At 41.8% G+C, this 22403-nt stretch overlaps 1 protein-coding gene across 1 annotated transcript; it reads left to right on the top strand.

Annotated features, from left to right (window-relative positions):
• cdk4 (cyclin dependent kinase 4) lies at positions 1-22275 on the top strand. Its single transcript, XM_085775678.1, has 8 exons — positions 1-269; positions 13769-14003; positions 15121-15256; positions 15354-15521; positions 16699-16808; positions 19146-19196; positions 19306-19441; positions 21374-22275. The coding sequence occupies exons 2-8, from the start codon at positions 13786-13788 to the stop codon at positions 21473-21475; spliced, it is 921 nt and encodes a 306-aa protein (XP_085631804.1). The 5' UTR covers positions 1-269; positions 13769-13785; the 3' UTR covers positions 21476-22275.
• The last annotated feature ends 128 nt before the right edge of the window (positions 22276-22403 follow it).

The raw sequence follows: 22403 nt of genomic DNA, 5'->3' as shown, positions 1-22403 counted from the left end.
AGGAAGCGACGAGCCAAAGAGTGCGGGCTGGAAGAAGAAGAACAAGAAGAACAACAAGAAGAAGAAGGAGGAGAAGAAGGAGAGACAGAGGCCCGGACCTGATCCTCCTCCTCCGGCAGCAGCAGACCCAGATCCAGATCCTCCTGCGGGGAACTGGACCGGTTCAGGTTCTGGTTCTGGTTCTGGTTCTGGTTCTGGGGGGAAGCTCGAGTCCCTACGTGGCAGATTAATGAGCATGTCAACCTCATAGACCGGGACTGAGCCGAGTGGTGAGTGTCAGCCGGAGTTCACTGAGTGTTTGTGTGTGTTTATGTGTGTGTGTATCAGGTGGAGGTGCACGGAGCCTGGGAGCGGGGTCTTATGTAACGTGTGGCCGAGAAAGGCGACTCTCAGGCGGTCAACTGTCTCATCCGCTCCCGGTCTCTGTCTCTCTCTCCGCCACGTCAGTGAACAAGAAGGCGAGGAGCTGGAGAGAGAGAGTGTGTGTGTTACTGTGTGTATATGTGTGTTACTGCATGTGTGTGTGTGTGTGTGTGGCCTTGCACCGTGTTTCCCGTTTTAATTAACAAAGGAGCAGCTATGGAGGAACCAGCCCGGGCCACCAGCACCACGTGTCAGGAGAGCAGGGCCTCCTCCTCCTCCTCCTCCTCCTCCTCCTCTTCCTCCTCCTTATGCTTCTTCTCCTCCTCCTCTCACCCAGCTGATCTGATCTGATCAATGAATGAATGAAAAGTCTGAGCTGATCAATATTGACAGTCTGGCTGTGCAGCAGCAGCTGGTTTCAGGGCGCAGGTCGATGACCTCAGTGTCAGTGAAACTTCCAGATGTTGTCTCTCTCTCTTTTTCTCTGTTTCTCTTTCTGCCTCTTTCTTTTTTTCTTTCTCTTTCTCTCTCTCTCGTTTCTTTTTTAGTCTAAAAGGAAATGAGGAGATGTTTTCTCAGTGACAGTCCGACCACTCACTTCCTGTGCTGTGCTGTGCTGTGCAGGACCAGAGGACCACACCATTCAGGCCTCGTCCTCGTCGTCATTCATTATGTGTGTGACTGTTGTTGTTGTTGTTGTAGAGTTCAAAACTCAAGTTAAGTTTAGTTTTATGAACTGTGGCAGCAGCAGAAAAGTTTTCTCAGAGCAGAGCAGGTCCAGACTTTCTCTTTCTAACAGAGTTTACAGAAGCAACAAGTTCACAACAAGAGCACCAACACAACAACAGTGGAGGTAGAGACAGAGAGAGACTCATTTCAGTCCAGTTCAGCTTTATTTGTGTCCCCGTAGGACAATTAGACTATACTGATGATTATATCTGACACTACTAACTATAGTAGAGTAGGGTTAGTCAAACCTGTTTTGATCTGATCGAACTCTGAAGTTTAAATTCAGTCCATTCACTTCAGTACAGTGTTGTTGACATATTTGTATTTTCCTTTCATGCTGCAGCTACTGACAAGAATCTCATGATATGACACGTATGACATGGTGACATATATGATATATTGTGATATTATACTATAAGTTGATATATTGTGTCTATAATGCAGTTTATCTTTATACATTCAGGCTCAGAAACAGTTTTGGAAGTGAATAATAAATCATCATGGTAAATAATCATCTGCCTCAGTCAGTGTCAAAACCCCTCTAAATTATCATAGGGGAATCACTGTGGCTCATGTACAACATAAAACCACCATCACCATGGAAACTATTGATAAAATATCAATACAGCTCCTCAAAGAATAAACACAGTATCATGCCATTAAAGAGTAATTGCTGTTTATTTTACGATCTGGACCATATTTCTATCATAAAATACGATCATTTCCTCACCCAGATAACTTTGGTGTCGTTACAAGTCGTTGTGATGAAATGAGCTCCAGCCGAGAGCCGCGTATATCCGTATAATGGAGTCTACAGGGCAGCAGAATGCAGCCTCTCTGCAGAGAAACTCCTTCATTTCACCAATATTTAGTTCTGATAGGCTAGTGCTACTCCCCTCTGAGTCCGGGGTTAGCTGTTATCAACATCCGGGGTCTGTAGGTTGACCTACTGACCTCTGACCTGGATGATGTCATCTCTGAGCGCCGCGCGGCTCATTCTGATAATAATCATTCCGCTTCGGCATTCGGGTCCATTTTTATCTCAACTAGCCGGAGCTTTAGTGAGTCCAGGTTGAGGAGAGGAAGCCTGTGGAAGCTGAACTTCATCCAGCTGCTCATTTTGTTCTGACAAGTCGGAAACACGCAGAAACGAACCGTAGCATTAGCGGTAGCAACAAGCCGCACCGCGCTCAGAGATGACATCATCCAGGTCAGAGGTCAGTAGGTCAACCTACAGACCCCGGATGTTGATAACAGCTAACCCCGGACTCAGAGGGGAGTAGCACTAGCCTATCAGAACTAAATATTGGTGAAATGAAGGAGTTTCTCTGCAGATAATGTGTTATTTAGAGGCTGCATTCTGCTGCCCTGTAGACTCCATTATACGGATATACGCGGCTCTCGGCTGGAGCTCATTTCATCACAACGACTTGTAACGACACCAAAGTTATCTGGGTGAGGAAATGATCGTATTTTATGATAGAAATATGGTCTAGGTCGTAAAATAAACAGCAATTACTCTTTAATGGCATGATATTGTGTTTATTCTTTGAGGAGCTGTATTGATATTTTATCAATAGTTTCCATGGTGACGGTGGTTTTATGTTGTACATGAGCCACAGTGATTCCCCTATGATAATTTAGAGGGGTTCTCTGTCTTCAGTGTGATGGCTCGCTCTGCACCTACACACACACAGACAAAACACACATGTTGAGGAGTTTTATTATGTTGTTTCATTACTTTTTACTTCACTGCAAAAACTCAAAAACTGTTGAGTTTTTGCAGTGAAGTAAAGGGTTAAAATCTTTCCAAGAATATTTGTCTTATTTCTTGTCAAAATGTCTAATTTCTACTCAATACTAATCTCTTTCCACTTAAAATAAGACTCAACACCTAAAAATAATCTTATTTTTAGATCATTTTCACTTGTTTCAAACTAATTTTCACTTGAAATAAGTAGAAAAATCTGCCAGTGAAAGCAAATTTTTTGTGCTTGTAATAAGAAAGAAAAACTTGCTCCACTATCAGATTTTTCTACTTATTTCAAGTGAAAATAGACTTGAAATAAGTAAAAAGTGTCTAAAAATAAGCTGCTTTTGATGTGATGAGTCTTATTTTAAGTAGAATGAGATTTGTTTTGACTAGAAATAAGACAAATGTTCTTGGTAAGAGTTTGAGTTTTTGCAGTGCACACAAGGAGGAGGAGGAGGAGGTGAGGAAGGAAGCAGGAGACGAGTTCTTCCTCTCCAGTTCATTAGATCTGATCTAACCTGAACATCTGAACCTGTCCTGCTACTGCTCCTTCACACGTGTCTGCGTGTCCTCAAACTACCTGTGATACACAACACCAAGAATAGGAAGAAACCAATAATAACCTGCAGAGACTTTCTCTTTTCCTCATCGTGTTTCATTTGACTGGACATTTTCTTCACTCTGTCCTTCAGCCTGTGCAGAGCAGGGAGAGCACACACAGTATAGAGTTAGGATCCAAGGGACCAGATGGATCAAGATCAAGATTAAAGGAGAATTGCCGTTTTTTTTTACAATCTTATTTCTAGCATAAAATACGATCATTTACTCACCCAGATAACTTTGGTGTTGTTACAAGTCGTTGTGATGAAATGAGCTCCAGCCGAGAGCCGCGTATATCCGTATAATGGAGTCTACAGGGCAGCAGAATGCAGCCTCTAAATAACACATTATCTGCAGAGAAACTCCTTCATTTCACCAATATTTAGTTATGATAGGCTAGTGCTATTCCCCTCTGAGTCCGGGGTTAGCTGTTATCAACATCCGGGGTCTGTAGGTTGACCTACTGACCTCTGACCTGGATGATGTCATCTCTGAGCGCCACGCGGCTTGTTGCTACCGCTAATGCTACGGTCCGTTTCTGCGTGTTTCTGACTTGTCAGAACAAAATGAGCAGCTGGATGAAGTTCAGCTTCCACAGGCTTCCTCTCCTCAACCTGGACTCACTAAAGCTCCGGCTAGTTGAGATAAAAATGGACCCGAATGCCGAAGTGGAATGATTATTATCAGAATGAGCCGCGCGGCGCTCAGAGATGACATCATCCAGGTCAGAGGTCAGTAGGTCAACCTACAGACCCCGGATGTTGATAACAGCTAACCCCGGACTCAGAGGGGAATAGCACTAGCCTATCATAACTAAATATTGGTGAAATGAAGGAGTTTCTCTGCAGATAATGTGTTATTTAGAGGCTGCATTCTGCTGCCCTGTAGACTCCATTATACGGATATACGCGGCTCTCGGCTGGAGCTAATTTCATCACAACGACTTGTAATGACACCAAAGTTATCTGGGTGAGGAAATGATCGTATTTTATGCTAGAAATAAGGTCCAGATTGTAAAAAAACGGCAATTCCCCTTTAAATATTAAAACAATAATATTAAGTCAGTCAAAAGGAACTAACTACATTTTTACTGATATTATTGATATTGGTAAGAGAAGGATCTCGATTGACTGATCAGAGATGTATTGATATCAACATGCATATTGACAGAAGAAGGCAGCTTCAACTGTTGCTCATAATTGCGACAAAATTATGAACGTTAAAAAGTAAATATGTCAATCTGTATCAGTTTCAGCTTTGACTGGGGATCAAAATAGAAAAGCAGTAACTTTCCGACATTGTGACAGGAACCTCCTCCTCCTCCTCCAGTATTTTTTTTGTGTTTGTTGGACTTTGCGTCTCTTTGTGGCGCCGCTGCCTCCCACACCAGTTGCCACACAACCTGCAGAGGAATGTTTCACTCTCACAATGAGCTGTGGATGGAAAACTGTTCTTCAGATCAGCTGCAGCTTCACTTTCACCAGACACTCAACACGTCTGGAGAGAGTCGTCGTGTCGTAGTTAAATCACCACAAGAGCCTTAAAATGTAAATGTTTTCATCACATTCAGAGTTTAACACAGAGAACTCACAACAGACTGTAGTTTCTCTTTGTACGGAGGCTCAGTCACGCAAAGTTTTGGGAAATTCTGTTCTGGGTTTCCAAACAGAAACAAAATGTAACTGTTGAATTAGATTATTCTTACATTTTTCAAATGGTCTCTAAGTTTGTACATTTTGTTCTTTAAGTATCTCAGTTAGCGTTGGGCGCTATCCAAATGTCAATACCGTTAAACCTCCTACACAGTTTACCAGTCAGAGAAAGCCCCTAAACAAGCAGCATTTTTAAAACCCAGCGTTATTAAAAAAGCATCTTCATGGCCGAAAAAAGAGAGAATAAGTTGGTAAAAGACGTATGTAAGTAGTAGTAGTAAAAAAAAACGTATGTTTAATACGTGATCGAAATAGCAATTAAAAAACCCAGTTTTATTAGAAAGCATCTATGCTGCCGGAAAAACAACAACAAGACCAGTAAAAACAAAAGATAGAAAGCTGCACGACGTCTGTGCGATGATTGAAACTGCTGCACGTCACCACCAGAGCCCGGCAGGTCCTGGTCTGTCGCCGTTTAGTGGCTGTTTTGGTCAGCAACCGGAACCAGGGCGAGAAAGACAGGCCTTTCCGTCATAATAAAAGCACCAAGCTAATAAAATGCGGTGAAACTTTTAATTTAAAGAATATAATTTACAAGAAAATCCTCGAGCCATTAAGATAACCTTTTTCATTTATTGTATGTAATTGTATTACAAGTTATTGTAAAGTTTAACACTTTTACTTTGGTGAATTTGGTGAATTCTGGATTCGCTTAGTTAACAGAGCAGGCTCTTCTCCCCTCTGTATGAAGAGCCTGGTGACGCGAGGCTAGGCAGGTCCTGGTTTGCAGGGGAGACACGGCCGGTTCCTGTAAAAGTCCCCCCCCCTCTCTTTACCAGGAACTCCTGCAGTAGAAACAGGCCTATGATAACCATGGCAACATCCAAGGTTTTTGCAGAAGTTGAGTTTTTCTCGAGGACCAACTCACTCTATGTGCGACTTGCCGTCTTTTTCTTTCTCTCTTCTCTGAGGTGTCACATGATGATGTCATGTCCATCAACATCATCAAACATCTCCCAAAAGGAAAACATTCCTACTGTTGGGGTAAAACTGAAAACTCAGCCACACACCTGTAGCTGCTGGACATACACTCATTATTTAGGCAGTGAAATAAATTATACTTAATTGGTTATATATCAGGCCCCAATTTTTTTAAATGACGGTAATGAAACTGAAACGGTTGCTATTTTAAGATACCGTGGTTTACCACCTTACTACTGTATTACTACCCAACCCTAATGTTAGAACAGAAAATGTAAAGAAACCTACGCTTGTATTACGGAATGGGGTTGAAAGTATCTTTATTAGAAAATGGATGTGTATGAACTGCGGTTTTGAAAATACAGATATTTTCAAAACATCTTTTTTTCCACATATAAAATGTCGCTTTATTGATTCAGATCTGATTGGATATTTCTCTGTATGCCGTTAGTTGCAGTGGTGGTAAAGTTTTGTTGGGATCTTATTCTTCATGCGGTACAATCCGTCCGGTGATGTGTGTTGAATGCGCGTTTTGTCGCATTGTAGATTTAAAAAATCACAGGTTTTTATCACTGAAATGAAATTAGAGGTTTTTTAATCGAAGCGTCTTGGAGGGAAAATCTGCTCAGGAAAATAAAACATCTTGATGACGTCACATTGAAAACGTCTCTGAGGTTCGATCTTGTTTGTTTGAGAGAAAGAGAGACAAAGAGAGAGAAACTTTATTTCACAGCCGAGTTTCCACATTCATGTTTTTGGCAGGAATTTAGTTGGTGTGAAGGAATTCAGGCGGATTCTTGTCCGCAGACGCTCTGACTCAACTTTGTCTGTACAAGAGGAAGAGATGTGGTGAGTTCAGTGTGAATAAGACATCTTCACTTCCTCCTTCTCATTAATATCAGTTTTTATGAAAACCACTTCAATTACTGTGGTTTGGCTGCACATATACACACATATATATCTATACACTACTTGCAAAAAGTTAGAGATATAGTTGGCTTTGAGATGAAATGTCAGAATGCACTTCAACCTTTACAGGTGAACTTAGTTTGACCTTCTCTAAGCTTTTGAATGCACGTGTTCAACTGTTCAATGTTTCAGTCCTTACAACACAACCAGCTGTTCTCTGACAAGGTGATTAACCACAAAAACATCACAACAACAAACTGTCTGATCCATGAATCCACCACTAAATGTTCTGGTTCAATGATTAAACCAGTTTGTATTGAATCAGTCGTCTTCATCCTACTGTTATACTGGAGAAATAAACCCCGACAGGTTGTATGGAACCCCGACGCGAACAACCGACCAACTATACATTATCCCGCTTAGAACACGGCCTACAACAAAATCATTCAATAATGTAACACAAAATAATGATAAAAAGAGATTTTATTCATGTAAAATTAGACCGTTGCTCGGGACGCCGCTCTGACCAGCGCAGCACAGAAAAGAGAAACTATGCAGGATATTTACTTTATGTTTCATTTTTACCGTCATTAAACAGCTTCGGACTAATAGTGATGTTAGATAAACGACTTGTAACCTGTTACAGGGAGAGTGGAGGCTCCTAAGTTATTTCCACGTCGTGGCTGAAAAGTAAACTTGCATCAGAACCTCTGACCGTGTCACAGCTCCTCTCCTCTCTGTAGCTCCGCGACACAAACGCATCCCATAATCTCTTGTTTATGACAGATACGACTACACAAAATACACGTAACGTGTATGGTAATCCATCGATCCACTGTTTGATTATCAAAGGCTTCAAATGCACGAACGGGAGGAGGCTCAGCAAAACAGCGGCCGTGACCGGACATGCAGAGTCGGCCGTTGCTATGGAGTCCCTAGCAACGGTCCGCTCAGCGGTGGTCTATCGAGAAATAAACACCGCAGAATATTGGTGATTGACCAATCAGAATCGAGTATTCAAGAGAGCCGTGTTCTAAATTACTATACTATATTCACCACTTTCCGTAGAACGCCGCTGGGCGTCGCCATGACACTCAATTCACCGACAAGTCGGTTTCGCACTTCTGTCTCACTTCAAGCAGAATGGAGCTAGCCTAGCAGTCTGTCTTAGAAGTGTTTTTATTATTATTACAAGTTCATAGAATGTCCTCCGGTACGACATGTGCTGTTGTTGGATACACAAACAACTCAAGGAAAGTTAAAGATTTTATGAATGGAGCCTGTAACGACCATAAAGCCAATCGCAAGAGTTGTGGATGTCCGGTTGCTACGTTAGCCGCTAGCTGTTGCTACGTAAACAACCGACTTCCGGGGTGGTGTGACGCAATGGATCATGGGAAAATAAAGTGGTGAATACTAGAGTGTCATCGGCAGGTTGAACAGAGACACAGGAAGACAGAGAAGTGGACGTCCTTTGGTCACATGACAACTTATTGACACATGGACATGTTTTGTTGTGGTTTATCCACCACTGTTGTTAGCTTTGGTTTCAATACATTGTTGGAGATGGAGAAGAAATATTTCTACTTAAATGCCCTACTGTCATGATGTGATATCACCGTAGCATCATTTTCCATACATTTCATCCGAAAGCTAGCCTAGAAATCTAGACGCACCCTAGCGGCAGCAAATCTATTTGCTCCGTAGGTGGGACTAGAAACGAGCCATAGGAACTTTTTGAGTCTCGAACACTGTTTGTGTTCACCAATCACAGCGCTCTATCTGTTTAGAGAGTCGTTGGGCGGCTTAATGCCATGACGACATACTTGTGACGGTGAAAAACTTGACAAGATGGCTTTGGCAAAGGAATCGGCGTTGGCATCAACTTTGAAAGAATTAAACTTGTCATTTTCTTTAAAAGTTGAGCAAGAAACTGCACTGAAGTCATTCATTTTGAAGAAGGATGTATTTGGTGTTTTGCCAACAGGATATGGGAAAAGTTTAATCTACCGACGTCATCCTGCTCTTTACTCTGATTGGTCGTAGCGCTACCCTATTGGTGCAGAGGCAGTTTGAAAGACAGCCTTCATCCCGCCCCCTGGATTGAGCCGAGGTCTACCGGTCGTTGCCAGACTAGACATTTTAATGATATAGCTAGTCTGACTTGTCAGGCTATCCGAAAGCCAAATATCCCTAATTTTATATACAGTACACAGTGGCAAGTTTTCTTGTTTTGGGCGTTTTTAATATTCAACACATCAGCAGAACATGTGTCGGGCTGCAACTCTGCATCCAGATCCTAAATGTCATCATTATTATTCACAGACTCGTCCTGTGATTGTGACGATCAGTGATCAGAGGCGTCTGCGTCCTCAGACACAACAGTGACATTTACGCTGTGTTTATCTCCATTTCACCGCAGGTTCAGCAGGCAAACGTTTCCTATAAAGCCCCAGTCTGCAGCAGCGTTCAGACATTTACAGAATGAATTCCTCTTGTGTATTTGGTTTCCAGTGGATTGTGTTTCTTCTCTTTTGTTGCTACACAGAAACTATTTAACTCAGGCTCTGCTCCTTCTCTCTCTTTCACACTTTTTCCTGCCTTAATAAGTTCACTGTGTTTTCTCACAGTCTGACACTGGTGTTTCTACTGTTTCTACCTGGAAAGTTGCATTTGACAAACTATTATTATTTTATTTTAAACTATTTGATTATTCTCTTGAATAATAGATGGTTTTGTCTGTTAAAAAGTGGTGATAATAGCCAACAGCAGTTTCTCAGAGCCAAGGATGACGTAGTTATATCATTATTAAATCCAACCAGCAGTTAAAACCCAAGGTCAATTCCATAGCACATTCAAATAGTTCTGTATGCACTAAAACACATAAATCCCCAACATGTTCATGTTTTTCCTTGTATATGAAGAAATGATGCTTCCAAGTCGCACTTTTTAAGCGCCTTGAAAATATTTGAAACTAAATAATTTCCTATTTTCATCTCTAGTTTCATGCATTTTTATGTCAAGTCAAGTCACAGTCGACCAGAGTGCTACACAGTTATTAAAGGGATAGTTCAATATTTTGGCAAATTGGTCATAGCAGTAGGTTCGTTACCTTTATTTGTTGGTGCAAGCTATTTTTAGAACGGCGGAGCAGAGCCGTGAGCTGCTCAGAGCTACGCTACGGAGGCTCATGGGATTTCTTGGTTTCCCTCATCAAACTCATCAAATACACAATCCAACAACTCCAAAACGCTCTGGTGGACAAGTTGTGACCTGCACATTCACCACGCTATGAGATAACATGAACCTAGAAACTAAATTATCCTCCATTATTGTAAATCCCATTTAAAACAACCTGGACTGGAAACACATGCATGGATCTGTTGCATCTGAACTGATGTGATGTGATGGTGCAGCCCGAGGCTTTGCTGGCTGTGGCTGCACCAAACTGGTTTGACGACGGACCGGGCAGGTTGAGACTTAGACAAAAGGGGAAAGAGCTGGGAGAAACGTGACGGAGTCAGTGGAGACGTCGAGGAGCGACGGGACACAAAAGATCGGCCGGAGGTGTTTCCTGTGTTGTTCCTGTCGGCTGTTGGCCGAGCCACCGGCGAGTGTGTTGGCTCAATAGTGTCGCGCCTTTCAGTGAGTCACCGGAGGAGGAGGAGGAAGAGGAGGAGGAGGAGGAAGAGGAGGTCAGGTACTTTGTCCTGCAGCTCGTAGATTATTAAACATTTGGTGAATATGACTAAGAACACGTTGCACTTTCCAACACTCAGAGCGTGAAGTGTCTGAAGAGCTCTCGTCTGATGACTCTTCAGTCTAGAGGCTTCACTCTCGTGCACTTGACTGTGAGTACGGTTGATCTGTGGGTGAAACACTCAGATTCTCGCTGCCTGTGTCTCTGTCATTAGTTAAAGCTGCTGCACCGATCGATATTTCACATTAGTCAGAGTCAGACGACCACCAGGACCCGTGAGCAGCTCCATGAAGCTCTGCTGCATCCTCCTGACGCCACTGTTTCTCCTCTCACCGATCTCATCAGCACCAGACGTTTAAACCAAACAGAGAAGAGAAGAGATAAAGAGCAGGGATGCACAATAACTTTTTTTTCTTACTGATACAGATAACTTCCTGCTTCTCATAACCGATGCCGACACCTAAAAAAAAAAAAAAAAAAAAAAAAAAAACTTCACTATTTAAATGGATTTTCCCCCCTACTTAAAATTAATCTGCAGAAATTGTTCAAAACAAAGTCCGCGGGTATAGCCACAGTCACGAGGGCAACGATGCTAACCGTTTCGCCAAGAGGTCAATGACCACTTGGCAAGTGGGTTAGCACATCTTTTTTATGGGCGAGTGAGTTTAACTTGAGTATCGCTAACCGCCACACGCCATCACTTCTCCTCACTGGTACCGCGTGACTGTGACTATACCCACGGGCAACGATGCTAACCGTTTCACCAAGAGGTCAGTGACCACTTGGCAAGTGGGTTAGCATGTCTTTTTTATGGGCGAGTGAGTTTAACTTCAGTATCGCTAGCCGCCACACCGCGGGCGACGATGCTAACCGTTTCACCAAGGGGTCAAAGGCCTCTTGATTTCATTAAAACAAATCGATCTGAACTACACATTCGAATTAATCGATAAATTTGATTGCCCAGCCCTATGATAACCTATAGTAGTGCTGACTGATTAATCTTTATTTTCATCATCATCGTGATATCACGATATGCACGATAATAAACACATCGCAAAAAGGTTGCTTGAAATGCGATGACTACGTTTTATTTACACGTGCACCTCATACCTGTAACCTTAGTGACACCTCTAGATTTCAAGTAAATGTAACAACAGTGGACTTCAATCAGGTCCCTCAGATACGGAGCCTGAAAATGAGCAAAATCAAAGCAATGTTATAATTGTTATTATTAGATTTAACTGTGTATTTTCCTGGATCAGTACCTGTAGCTATCCTGCAAAAAACAGAGCTTCTTAAAGTCTTAGATTCTCTGGATTGGACGTTCCCATTCAGATTTTTTTCTTTATTCATGAGCTGTCATGTTTCTAGAACAAAATGCACTGATATCGTTGACTAAAAAACTGCACATTCTCTGACAGGATTTTATTCATATTACTGACTCACAAACAGCTGAAACTGTATTTTTTTGTATCTTGAACCGTTCAGCAAAACAGAACCAGAACGTCGTCGTCAGCAGATCCAGCTGCAGCTCTGGACCCGCTGCTGCTGCTGCACACTGGTTGTTATTTTGTTTTACAGATTGAACTTGTACAGGAGCAAAAAAAAGAAGAAGCTGTTGTTATCCCGTTACCGTAGAGACGAGAGACGGGTTTGCTGCTCGATATCTTAAAAGCTGCTGTGACAGATTCAATGAAGTTTCCTCCTCCTCCTCCTCCCTGACGAACTCCAGCGACGACACCGCTGCACTAACAAGCTGGAGGGCAAAAAGCTGGAATACATTTAAATGTTAAGTCAGACACGAGTCTCATGGAGAAGAGGAAACTGGACAGAGAGATTGTCACGAGCAAAACCTGCCTGGATAGAAATAGATTTAATGTTCATTCAAAAGATTATTTTGGAGCACGAGAGCTGTTGTTGTTGAGGAGGAAGAGGAGGAGGAGGAGGAGGAGGAGGAGGATGTGTAAATGTTGGCTGTGAAACGTCTGCAGGGAAACAACAATGAATTTCAGCTTGTGTAAAGTGTCGCTCTGAGGACAGTTGTTGTGTCTTTACGGCCGAGCAGAGACGAGTGAATCCTGGACACAACGATCACCTGGAGCCCGTTAACGCTGCTCTGATGGCTTTTTAAGTTTCTGAAGCTACTGCATGAATTGAATTGCAGCTTCTTCATAGTTGTTTTTTATGAATGAATATTTGAAGATCTGGTTACAACTTCACTTTTCCTTTGGTGCCACTGTGAGGTTGAAGTCTGTGTTTTTTTAAAGGGGACATATTATGGAAATGTCACTTTTTGAAGGCTCTTTAACAGATATTTGGGTGTTTGTTTTGCCTTTCAGCCCCTAAAATGTGAGAATTGACAAATAAATCTGTAATTTTCAGGCTCCCTAGGTTGAAATCCATGTGGTTTTACGAGCTGTTCCCTCAGTTGTCTTCCAGTGATGTCACTAGTTTTCAAATTTGCATAACCCCACCCCTAGGGGCGGGGCTAGCAGTGGCTCATTTGCATTTAAAGGGACAGGCACTGAAACCAGCTGTTCTGAACAGGGCTGTTTAGAGAGGATGAAAAGAGCTGTGATGTTTGATCCTTGAGGTATTTTGACCGAAGGATGTCACAGACATTTCTTTAAGACACCCGGGAACTATTTTAATTTGTGGAAAGGTGGCATTATATGTCTCCTTTAAATCCCTGATCCCTGTTTTGATGTGTTTTATGTCTCACCACCTTTCAGTATCCTCTCCTCTAATGGTTTTCTGTCCAGTTGATGCGTCAGATTCTTGTTGCAAAAAAGCTCCTGATTTCATAGGTCTGAGTCCAGGAATGTTTAGTTTGGACATTTCCAGGGCACAGCTGTTCGAAAAAGGTGCAATCTGGATCTAGATTATCCAGATTTTGAAATCCCGTTGTTTTGTCATCCAATTCAAAATCCATTTTGGGTTTTGAAGGACCTATTTTCAAGATTTGATCCAATCAGATTACTTTTGAACAACTGGGCCCAGTAGATCAGCTCCATTTCATTTATTTACGACAAGGATTAAGGTTAATGTGTCTAATCTGAGCTCCGTGTGTTTGTGTGTCAGTCTGTTGGATCTTGGCCATGGCCCACGCCACCAGTATCCAGTACGAGCCAGTGGCGGAGATCGGCGGCGGCGCCTACGGGACGGTTTACAAGGCCAGAGACACGGAGAGCGGCCAGTTTGTGGCCCTGAAGAGCGTCCGCGTGCAGACGGACCAGAACGGCCTCCCCATCTCCACCGTCAGGGAGGTGGCTCTGCTGAGGAGGCTGGAGCAGTTCGACCACCCCAACGTGGTCAGGTGAGACTTCCCTCCTCGCCATCGGAGCCGTCTGCGTGTCTTTAACCTTCCTCTTGTGTCATCTTTCTGCTACCATCTATGGTGTTGGGGTCAGTTTTGACCTGTATTTTAAATCAGCTGTAAAATACACTAAAACATTTTGTTTTTCTTCTCTCGGTTACATTGTTAGACTTCCTTATCCATGAAAATATTGGTTTTAATATTTTTCGTGTCAGCCTCTGGGCCTTTTTTGTCAGTTTACCCCTTGGCCTCCGTTTAACCTTCCTCTTGTAGCTTTCTGCTACCATCTCTTGTGTTGGGGTCAGTTTTGACCTGAGTCTTAAATCAGCTGTAAAACACATTAAACACTTAATAAAAAACAATTGTTTATCATCTCATTTGGTTCTCATCTTGTGGTTACATTGTTAGGTGTCGTTATGCATGAAATGGTTGGTTTTGCACTTACGATTTCAGGTTTAAAACCACAAATGCTATAATTTTAACCAGAGCATTTTAAAATTTTGTGTAAAAAAGAATGTTTTATGTTGTTTTTAAATAGAGGTTCCAGAGAAAGTCAAAAAGCCTTGATGCAATAAACAAATTTATGTGGTACTTTTTATGCATTTAAAGGGACAACGAGGAGTTTTCACACTACATTTATGAGCCTCCGCGCACCGTGAAATTATTTGACCGGCGCAAGACAGACTCATGTTTTCATTCATCAAGAATTAAAGTCAGAGGTTCAAAGACGATCACATACCGTCGTAGTTCCGACCATAAACGACGATTCGGCGGCGTTATTCTCATGACTCGCCGGGCAGCGTCCACGAAACCGAAAGTAAGGAAACGCTGGTCGGCTCGCCCAGCATTTCCGCCACCACTAATAATAACAAAATAACGATAGAGATAAAACGATATATTTATCGAAAATGGGCCCATTAACAAGTGTGGGTAACGTAGATTCGTCCACATTAATATGAGACTTTTTTATTGTTCGCGGAATTTTTCGTTCTGCCGATGGAGAAACTCCTCGTTGTCCCTTTAAAAGCTGAAAACGGGTCATTGGTGACCCGAACACAAGAGGAAAGTTAAAAACCTCCCACAGTCACAAATTGACCGTCTGTTCTCCGTGCTCCAGGCTCATGGACGTGTGCGCCACCCAGCGGTCGGACCAGGAGACTAAAGTCACTCTGGTGTTCGAGCACGTGGACCAGGACCTGAAGACGTACCTGGAGAGAGCTCCGGCTCCGGGTTTATCTCCCGACCGCGTCAGAGTGAGAAAACTGAACAGTCTGAACGAATTCCTGCTGCATCTGGGACAGAAACTTCAACTAAACTAAAAGTCTTTTATTGTTTGTTTTTTTTGTGCAGGACTTGATGAGGCAGTTGCTGTGTGGTCTCGCCTTCCTGCACTCGAACCGTGTGATGCACAGAGACCTGAAACCAGAGAACATCCTGGTGACCAGTCAGGGCCAAGTGAAGCTGGCCGACTTCGGCTTGGCCCGGATCTACAGCTGCCACATGGCTCTCACTCCTGTGGTGAGGATCCAAGACGGAGCAGCAGTTGTTGGTGTCATTAAAGAGGAACTATGCAGGATTTTCCCCTAAATTAACCAGCTCCAGAGTCCTAGTGCTGGTTAAACCAATGATTTAAAAGCCGGTGAGAAATCAATCCATGGAGCGGTGGATAACGTTATTTATTACACGGCTCTATTGAATGCTGCTCTCTGATTGGTCCATCGCTGCGTTCTGCGGTCCGTTATTTCAGAATAATGACCGTCGTCAAGTATAACAGACCATTGCTAGGGACGCCGCTCTGATCAGCGCAGCACAGAAAAGAGAAACTATGCAGGATATATTTACCTTATGTTTCATTTTTAACGTCATTAAACAGCTTGGGACTAATAGTGATGTTAGATAAATGACTTGGAGGCTCCTTCCACATCGTGGCTGGAAACCAGACCTGCATCAGAGCCTCAGACCCGGTGTCACAGCTCTCCTGTCGTCTCGGTGGCACCGCGACACAAATGCACCCCGTAAACAGTAAAGTTAATCTCTTGTTTATAACAGATACGACTACACACAATGCACACACCGTAACACCTGTATGGTAATCCATCGATCCACTGATTGATTATCAAAGGCTTCATAATGCACGACCGGGAGGAGGCCCAGCAAAACAGCGGACGTGCAGTCTTGCAGATTCGCTAAATGATGCAATTTTAAATCGATGAAAGCCGTATTTTGATCAACATTATGTTTCAAATTATTGATTTAACTCGTAAACTGTGTAATAAGCGGGTTAATGTATAGTGTGGAGGTTGTTGTGGAGAAATAAACCCCGACAGGTTGTATGGAACCCTGACGCGAAGCGTACATTATCCCTTACTTATCATCTACCATGTTACCATGTGTATATCTGTGTAGTCTTATCTGTCATCAACAAGAGATTACGGGTTACGGGGCGCGTTACGTTGAGGTAAAAATCCTGCATTGTTCCTCTTTAAAGAGTTGAGTCGACAGCATCTGCAGCTCCGAGCTCACTGACGTGTTCACAGTGATTTGTTCTGACAAACTCTCCACAAACTCTCATCAAAATGATTCAGCAGAGTTGATGAAGCCGGTGTCTGTGTGTTTGTGTGTGTGTGTGTGTGTGTGTGTGTGTGTGTGTGTGTGTGTGTGTGTGTGTGTGTGTGTGTGTGTGTGTGTGTGTCAGGTGGTGACGCTGTGGTACCGGCCTCCTGAGGTTCTGCTTCAGTCCAGTTACGCCACACCTGTCGACATCTGGAGCACCGGCTGCATCTTCGCCGAGATGTTCAGACGCAAGTGAGTCAGCAGAGGAACACACTCACACACACACACACACACACACACACACACACAGACACACACTAACTAAACAGTCTGTTTGTGTGTGTGGCTCATGTTATGATGAGATTAGACTCTGAGTTTGTGTTTTCCCTGCGTCATTGTTTTTGAATCCAGGGTGAAAATATGAACTGATACCAAACAGATTGTGATGGAGTTTGACTTCAGTTGGTTTGGTGCTTTTTTTTTTTTTTTTTTACTTTGATTTGATTTAACAAAAATGTTTTTGAGGAAAATTCCTACTTCATTCTCTGCACTGCACATGAATCATATGGCACACACACAAAGCATGGGATGTTGTTCAAGGAAAAACGTGACTTTGGTTAAATATCAACAAAACTCTTGAACAATAACTTGTTGCTTCAGTCTCTGTGAGTGGAGGCAAATAAATGAAACTCCCAACGAGCAGCGTGAGAATAGATTTCCAGCGTGTGTGAATAGAGAGGCTGCCTCCACGTGTGGTCGTGTCTCACATTGACCACACGCAGCAGGTACAGTGTCCAGATATCATCTCTAAGTGAATCTCATTACGAGGTTTTTATCTGCAGCTCAGGGGAAATCTGTCCGGAGGTGAACCGGTGAAAAACAGCCGAGCTTTGCCAGACACAGTCACAGTGTCACAGCAGAGATAAAACGTTTCCTACAAGTCTGAACCTTCTGCAAGAAAACATATGAAACCAAAACCCGCTGCAGAAACACGACGTTTAATCAAAGTTGAAGGGGCAGAGCTTCATAGCAGCTTTTTAAAATGGTCCTAAACTTGATTATTGGTGCATTTAAGGGACTTCAGACGTTACATTCATGTTTTTCAGCAGCTTCAGGACAAATATTTGTTTAGATATCTCCACATCAGACATTTTGTGAAGACATATTGTCCTATTTTTGAATGTGCAGAGCAAGTGAAATGTCTCAGAGACTCTATACTCTAGACTTTCTATAATGGACAGACATCCTTGTCTCATTTATAAACAGGTGCATCTCAATAAATGAGAATATGATGGACGCCAGCACTCGTCCCCAATGAGAACCAGGCTGCAGGTGTTTTGAGTTAATCAGATGATGAGACTGTGACACCACAGAGTTGAACCTGTATAACACCATAGATATACACAGCAGGGAAAATAAGTATTGAATGTATCAATAGACTTGCATGGTGAGCATTCATAGAGGCCATGGCAGTTAAATGCATTACTCATTGTTTTGTTTTATAACTGTACCTGCTAATTCCAGGTCTCTCTAAAGTTGTTATCAGACTCCAAAGCTGCAAGATTTCTGGTCTGTGATATAATATTTATATTTCTCTCTAATATTAAACCTGACCCAGAGTTTAAGTGTGTTGTTGTCTTCTGTCCCACTGAAACTGAAAGAAAAACTTGCCGTCTCTAAACTCCTGGCTAACGATGCTAATGAACCCTCTCCACTTAGAAAAACAGTTTGGAAGATTTTGACAGGATTTAGGGGCCAATTATCTCCTGTTGGACAGGAATGGAGAATTAAAAATGCACTAAATAATATTTTTGCACCACAGTGTTCACTGTATCTTTTTTTTTTTTTAATTTCTCTTCTGTTCTTAGCATGGTCTTTCTGTTTTTGCTCTCTCTTTATGTTGATACTGTAAAATGGGCCATAACAGTTTGTACTGCACTGCAAAAACTCTGTCCATATTTGTCTTATTTCTTGTCAAAATGTCTCATTTCTAGTCAAAACTCATCCCTTTCCACTTAAAATAAGACTCGTCACCTAAAACTAAATTGTTTTTAGATCATTTTCGCTTGTTTCAAACACATTTTCACTTGCAATAAGAAGAAAAATCTGCCAGTGAAAGGAAGTTTTTTGTGCTTGTAATAAGGAAGAAAAACTTGCTCCACTATCAGATTTTTCTTCTTATTTCAATTGAAAGTATGCTTGAAAGAAGGAAAAGTGTCTAAAAACAAGCTTATTTTAGGTATAATGAGATTTGTTTTGACTAGAAATTACATTTTTGCAGTGTGGTTTGCTTATTCATGCTTGTAATATTACAGAAATAGAAGAAATGTAGTTGTTGCTTAGAAACGGAGCTCAAACACAATGACCTGTTCTTTCACAAATAGTTTTTTGCCAACAAAACACACAACCAGTGAATTTAGGGACGAGACGTAACAGTCCAAGTATTTTCCTGCTGAGGTGATGGGTGATTTAAGGATTTAACTCAGCAGTCGGTGCCGGACGCAGCAGCTCCATCTACTGGTGAAAACCACAATCACACTCATATTCACATCTTAAACTGATTTGTTTATTGATTTGTTTTGTCTGCAGGCCGCTGTTCTGTGGAGAATCAGAAGTGGATCAACTGGGGAAAATATTTCAGTGAGTAAAAAAAAAAAAAAAAAAATCCATACGTGTGTAGCCTACAGGTAGATTAGATACACGGTTCATATTGTAGCTGTTTTTAATCCAGATGAACGTGTGGTTTCAGACTGATCGGCCTCCCGCCAGAGGACGAGTGGCCGACCGACGTCACGCTCTCCAGGAAGAACTTCCCTCCGCTCACGCCTCGGCCCGTCGCCGACTTTGTTTCTGAGATAAATGAGCCGGGGGCACAACTACTGCAGGTGGGTGAGGTCTGACTCTGCATGGTCTGTGACTCGACTTCCATCCGTTTGATCCATTTTTCTGCCCGGTAACAGAGAGAGTCACACACACACACACACACACACACACACACACACACACACACACACAGACAGTCAGCGGCTGTAAACAGAGAGACGGCTGAAACAGATCAGCAGCTTAAACCTCAGACTCCAGAGGAATGTTTTCTCCGCTGCTGCTCACAGTCGGCTGACGTTCAACTAACAAGCCACAAAAATGTCACTGGTGCAACAGAAGAAGCTGTTTATTATCAGCTGCTTCAGAGAGGAGAGAGGAGCTTTATTTAAAGACAAAGTGTGATTTCTGCATCATTAAAACTGAAATACACCTAAAGTCACAGATTGTCTGATAAATCAATATTTGATCCAAACAGGGACATTCACAGTAAATGTGACTTTTCTGAGATATTATAAAGCAGAAGATATATAAAGATGTGTTCATTTTTGCTTCTATATAATAGAAAATATATTTTTGTAAATACAAAACCACAGTGTTGAAATCAAGGTCAAGGGCAACCACCTGTGCTGCAGCTATTAAAAGTAATGATAAAAAATATATACAAATAAAAACAACCATCAAATCCATGAGACAAAAAAAAGAATGAATAAATGAATAGATATAAATATATAATAGCCTAATAATAAAATAATTTGCCAGATAGCAGTAGCCTTTACAGATGAATAGACCAACAGAAAGCTCAAATCTGCAGACAGAGTGCAAAAAACAACAAAAACAACACAACATAAATAACTAAATTAGATCAACACAATCTTAACAACTAAATTAACCTACGATTTATTATCAGCTCAGTTTTTATGACTTTCCTCCGTGTACATTAACACAGAGAGAGTTCGACCCTTTTCAACCAGGAACTGCCTGGAGTTTCTGCCGGTTGCCTGGCAACTGGTGCTAAAGACTGAGAGTCTGGTGCATAAACCTTTTATTTTATTTTATAATATATAATTTATTTGCACAGATTAAAACAAACATGATGTAACAGGTTAATTAAAACACTTTAGAGGAGCTGGATTGTGGATTTTATCACCTGAGGCTAAAGTTTCCCTCAGCGTCCAGGCTTTATGCTAAGCTAAACGCAGCTAAGCAGGTTAGTTAAATGTGTGCTACGTGTGCTATGCATAGCCTACTTTTCCAGAACAGAAATCTGGACAATGGATAAAGCTAGGCTACTTTTACTTTTCTTGTTTTGTTTTGACATAGCTATTCAAGTCAAAGGTTTTTACAGAGGGGATTTTGCATATCTCTTTTTATCACTCTGTAGGCTAAATGAGAAAATACTAGAATAATACCAGCCCTAAGAAATCAAATTTCTCCATGATTTCAGGAATAAAATGTTGTAGCCTATAAATCAGGCTGTGAATGATATATCAACAAACCCCTCTGCAAAAACCTTCAGAATATAGAAAGGGATCAAACTGGAAGGTTTGGTGTCTGTAAGTGCTGCTGAAGTGGAGATTTCTAGCTCAGAGTCTGAGGAAAAACAAAATCTGAGAAAACAGCCTTTTGCCTATTGAATTGTTATTGTCAATCGTACTTTTACGATTTTGTTGCTGATACGGAGGAAATTACAGTTTTTGGAGCCCGCGCCATTGTTCAGAAGATAGAGAGCTTACTGACATATGGCTCAGACTAACTTGTAAGGAGAAATTTAGACAAAAAAAGAGTCAAAATGAAGTAAAATAAAAACCTTAATGTGGATTTTCTACAATTTCTTTCCACTATTCTGAAAGAAGACATATTAAGGAAGTAAAATGGCACAAAATCTCCAAATTGACCAGTGCATGAAAAACCCTGTAGTGTCTCACCTTAGATAAAGGTTGTGTTTTTTTTAAACTTATCTGATGCCTAAATGCTGTTGGTTGTCTCCTCCACAGAACATGCTGACGTTCGACCCCTTAAAGCGAATATCGGCCCTGAATGCACTAGAACATCCATATTTCCAGGATGAGGAGACATTGACTCAGACAAAAAGCTGAAGAAGCCATGAGAGGTAAAACGGTGTCTTAAGTCCCACTGGACCCTGGACCATCACCTTAAAGGATTTATCAATTTCCGTTCAGTGCGTTCGTTCGTTCGTTGCCTTTTTTTTCTCCCCCCGAGATGTCTGGGTTATGCTGTTGGATTTTTATTGTGCTGCTCCTGCATCAAAAAAACAAAAGAAAAGAAAAGAAAACGGACCATAAAAATGAAAAGAAGAGGAGTGAACCTGAGGATCAGTGGCAAGCCGTCAAACACGACGATGTCACAGTTAATGATGGTAACGCCGGCCTGCGTCGTCACCACGTCTTCAAGGACAGTACCAGTGTTTTTGAAGTTTTGATTTCAGTCTCATCAGCGGGGACTCGTCGTCTGTCGTCTCGTCTCTTCTCTTCTCCAACGCTGCTGCTCTTGTTACCTTTGTACAGTGTTTAGACAGAAGGAAGCAGACGTGTCATCTCTTTCCTGTCACAGGCTGACACCAGTCTGACGCCTCCGAGCGACGGCCGTTTGTGATCTGACTGTATCTCTGACAGAAATATAAACCTGTACAAACGTTATATTAAACAATGTATTAAAAAAAAATGTCTAAAAGTAGCAGAACAAAAAAAAAAAAAGATGAAAACGCACAAGAAAGACGTATATATGACAGAAAATACTGGTATTGCTCTTCTGTTTATCAGAGGACGGAGAGTTTGCACCTCATTTTATGTTTGACACGTTTTTGTTTTTTCTCCCTTCAACTGCTAAAATAAACCAGCACTGCAACTACCAATGAATAAAACACAGTTTTAATCACTTTCAGATTTCACTTGTGTATTATTATTATTGTTATTATTATTATTATACAGATGGTAGTCCACATAAAACAGTCAATGTCCACTAACAACCCACTAACAGTGATTAAATAAACCGGTCATGAATGTG

The sequence above is a fragment of the Trachurus japonicus genome, chromosome 5 (assembly GCF_045865225.1).
Source record: "Trachurus japonicus isolate A0001 chromosome 5, Traja_1.0".
Taxonomy (NCBI): Eukaryota; Metazoa; Chordata; class Actinopteri; order Carangiformes; family Carangidae; genus Trachurus; species Trachurus japonicus.
The sequence above is the reverse complement of the archived record's forward strand: the minus strand, read 5'-3'. Positions and strand labels throughout refer to the sequence as shown.

Coding starts and splice junctions, on each gene's coding strand:
- cdk4 (XM_085775678.1), top strand. CDS start 13,786: ATGGCCCACGCCACCAGTATCCAGTACGAGCCAGTGGCGGAGATCGGC. Junction 15,522..16,698: donor ACATGGCTCTCACTCCTGTG/GTGAGGATCCAA, acceptor TGTGTGTGTCAG/GTGGTGACGCTGTGGTACCG. Junction 19,442..21,373: donor CGGGGGCACAACTACTGCAG/GTGGGTGAGGTC, acceptor TCTCCTCCACAG/AACATGCTGACGTTCGACCC.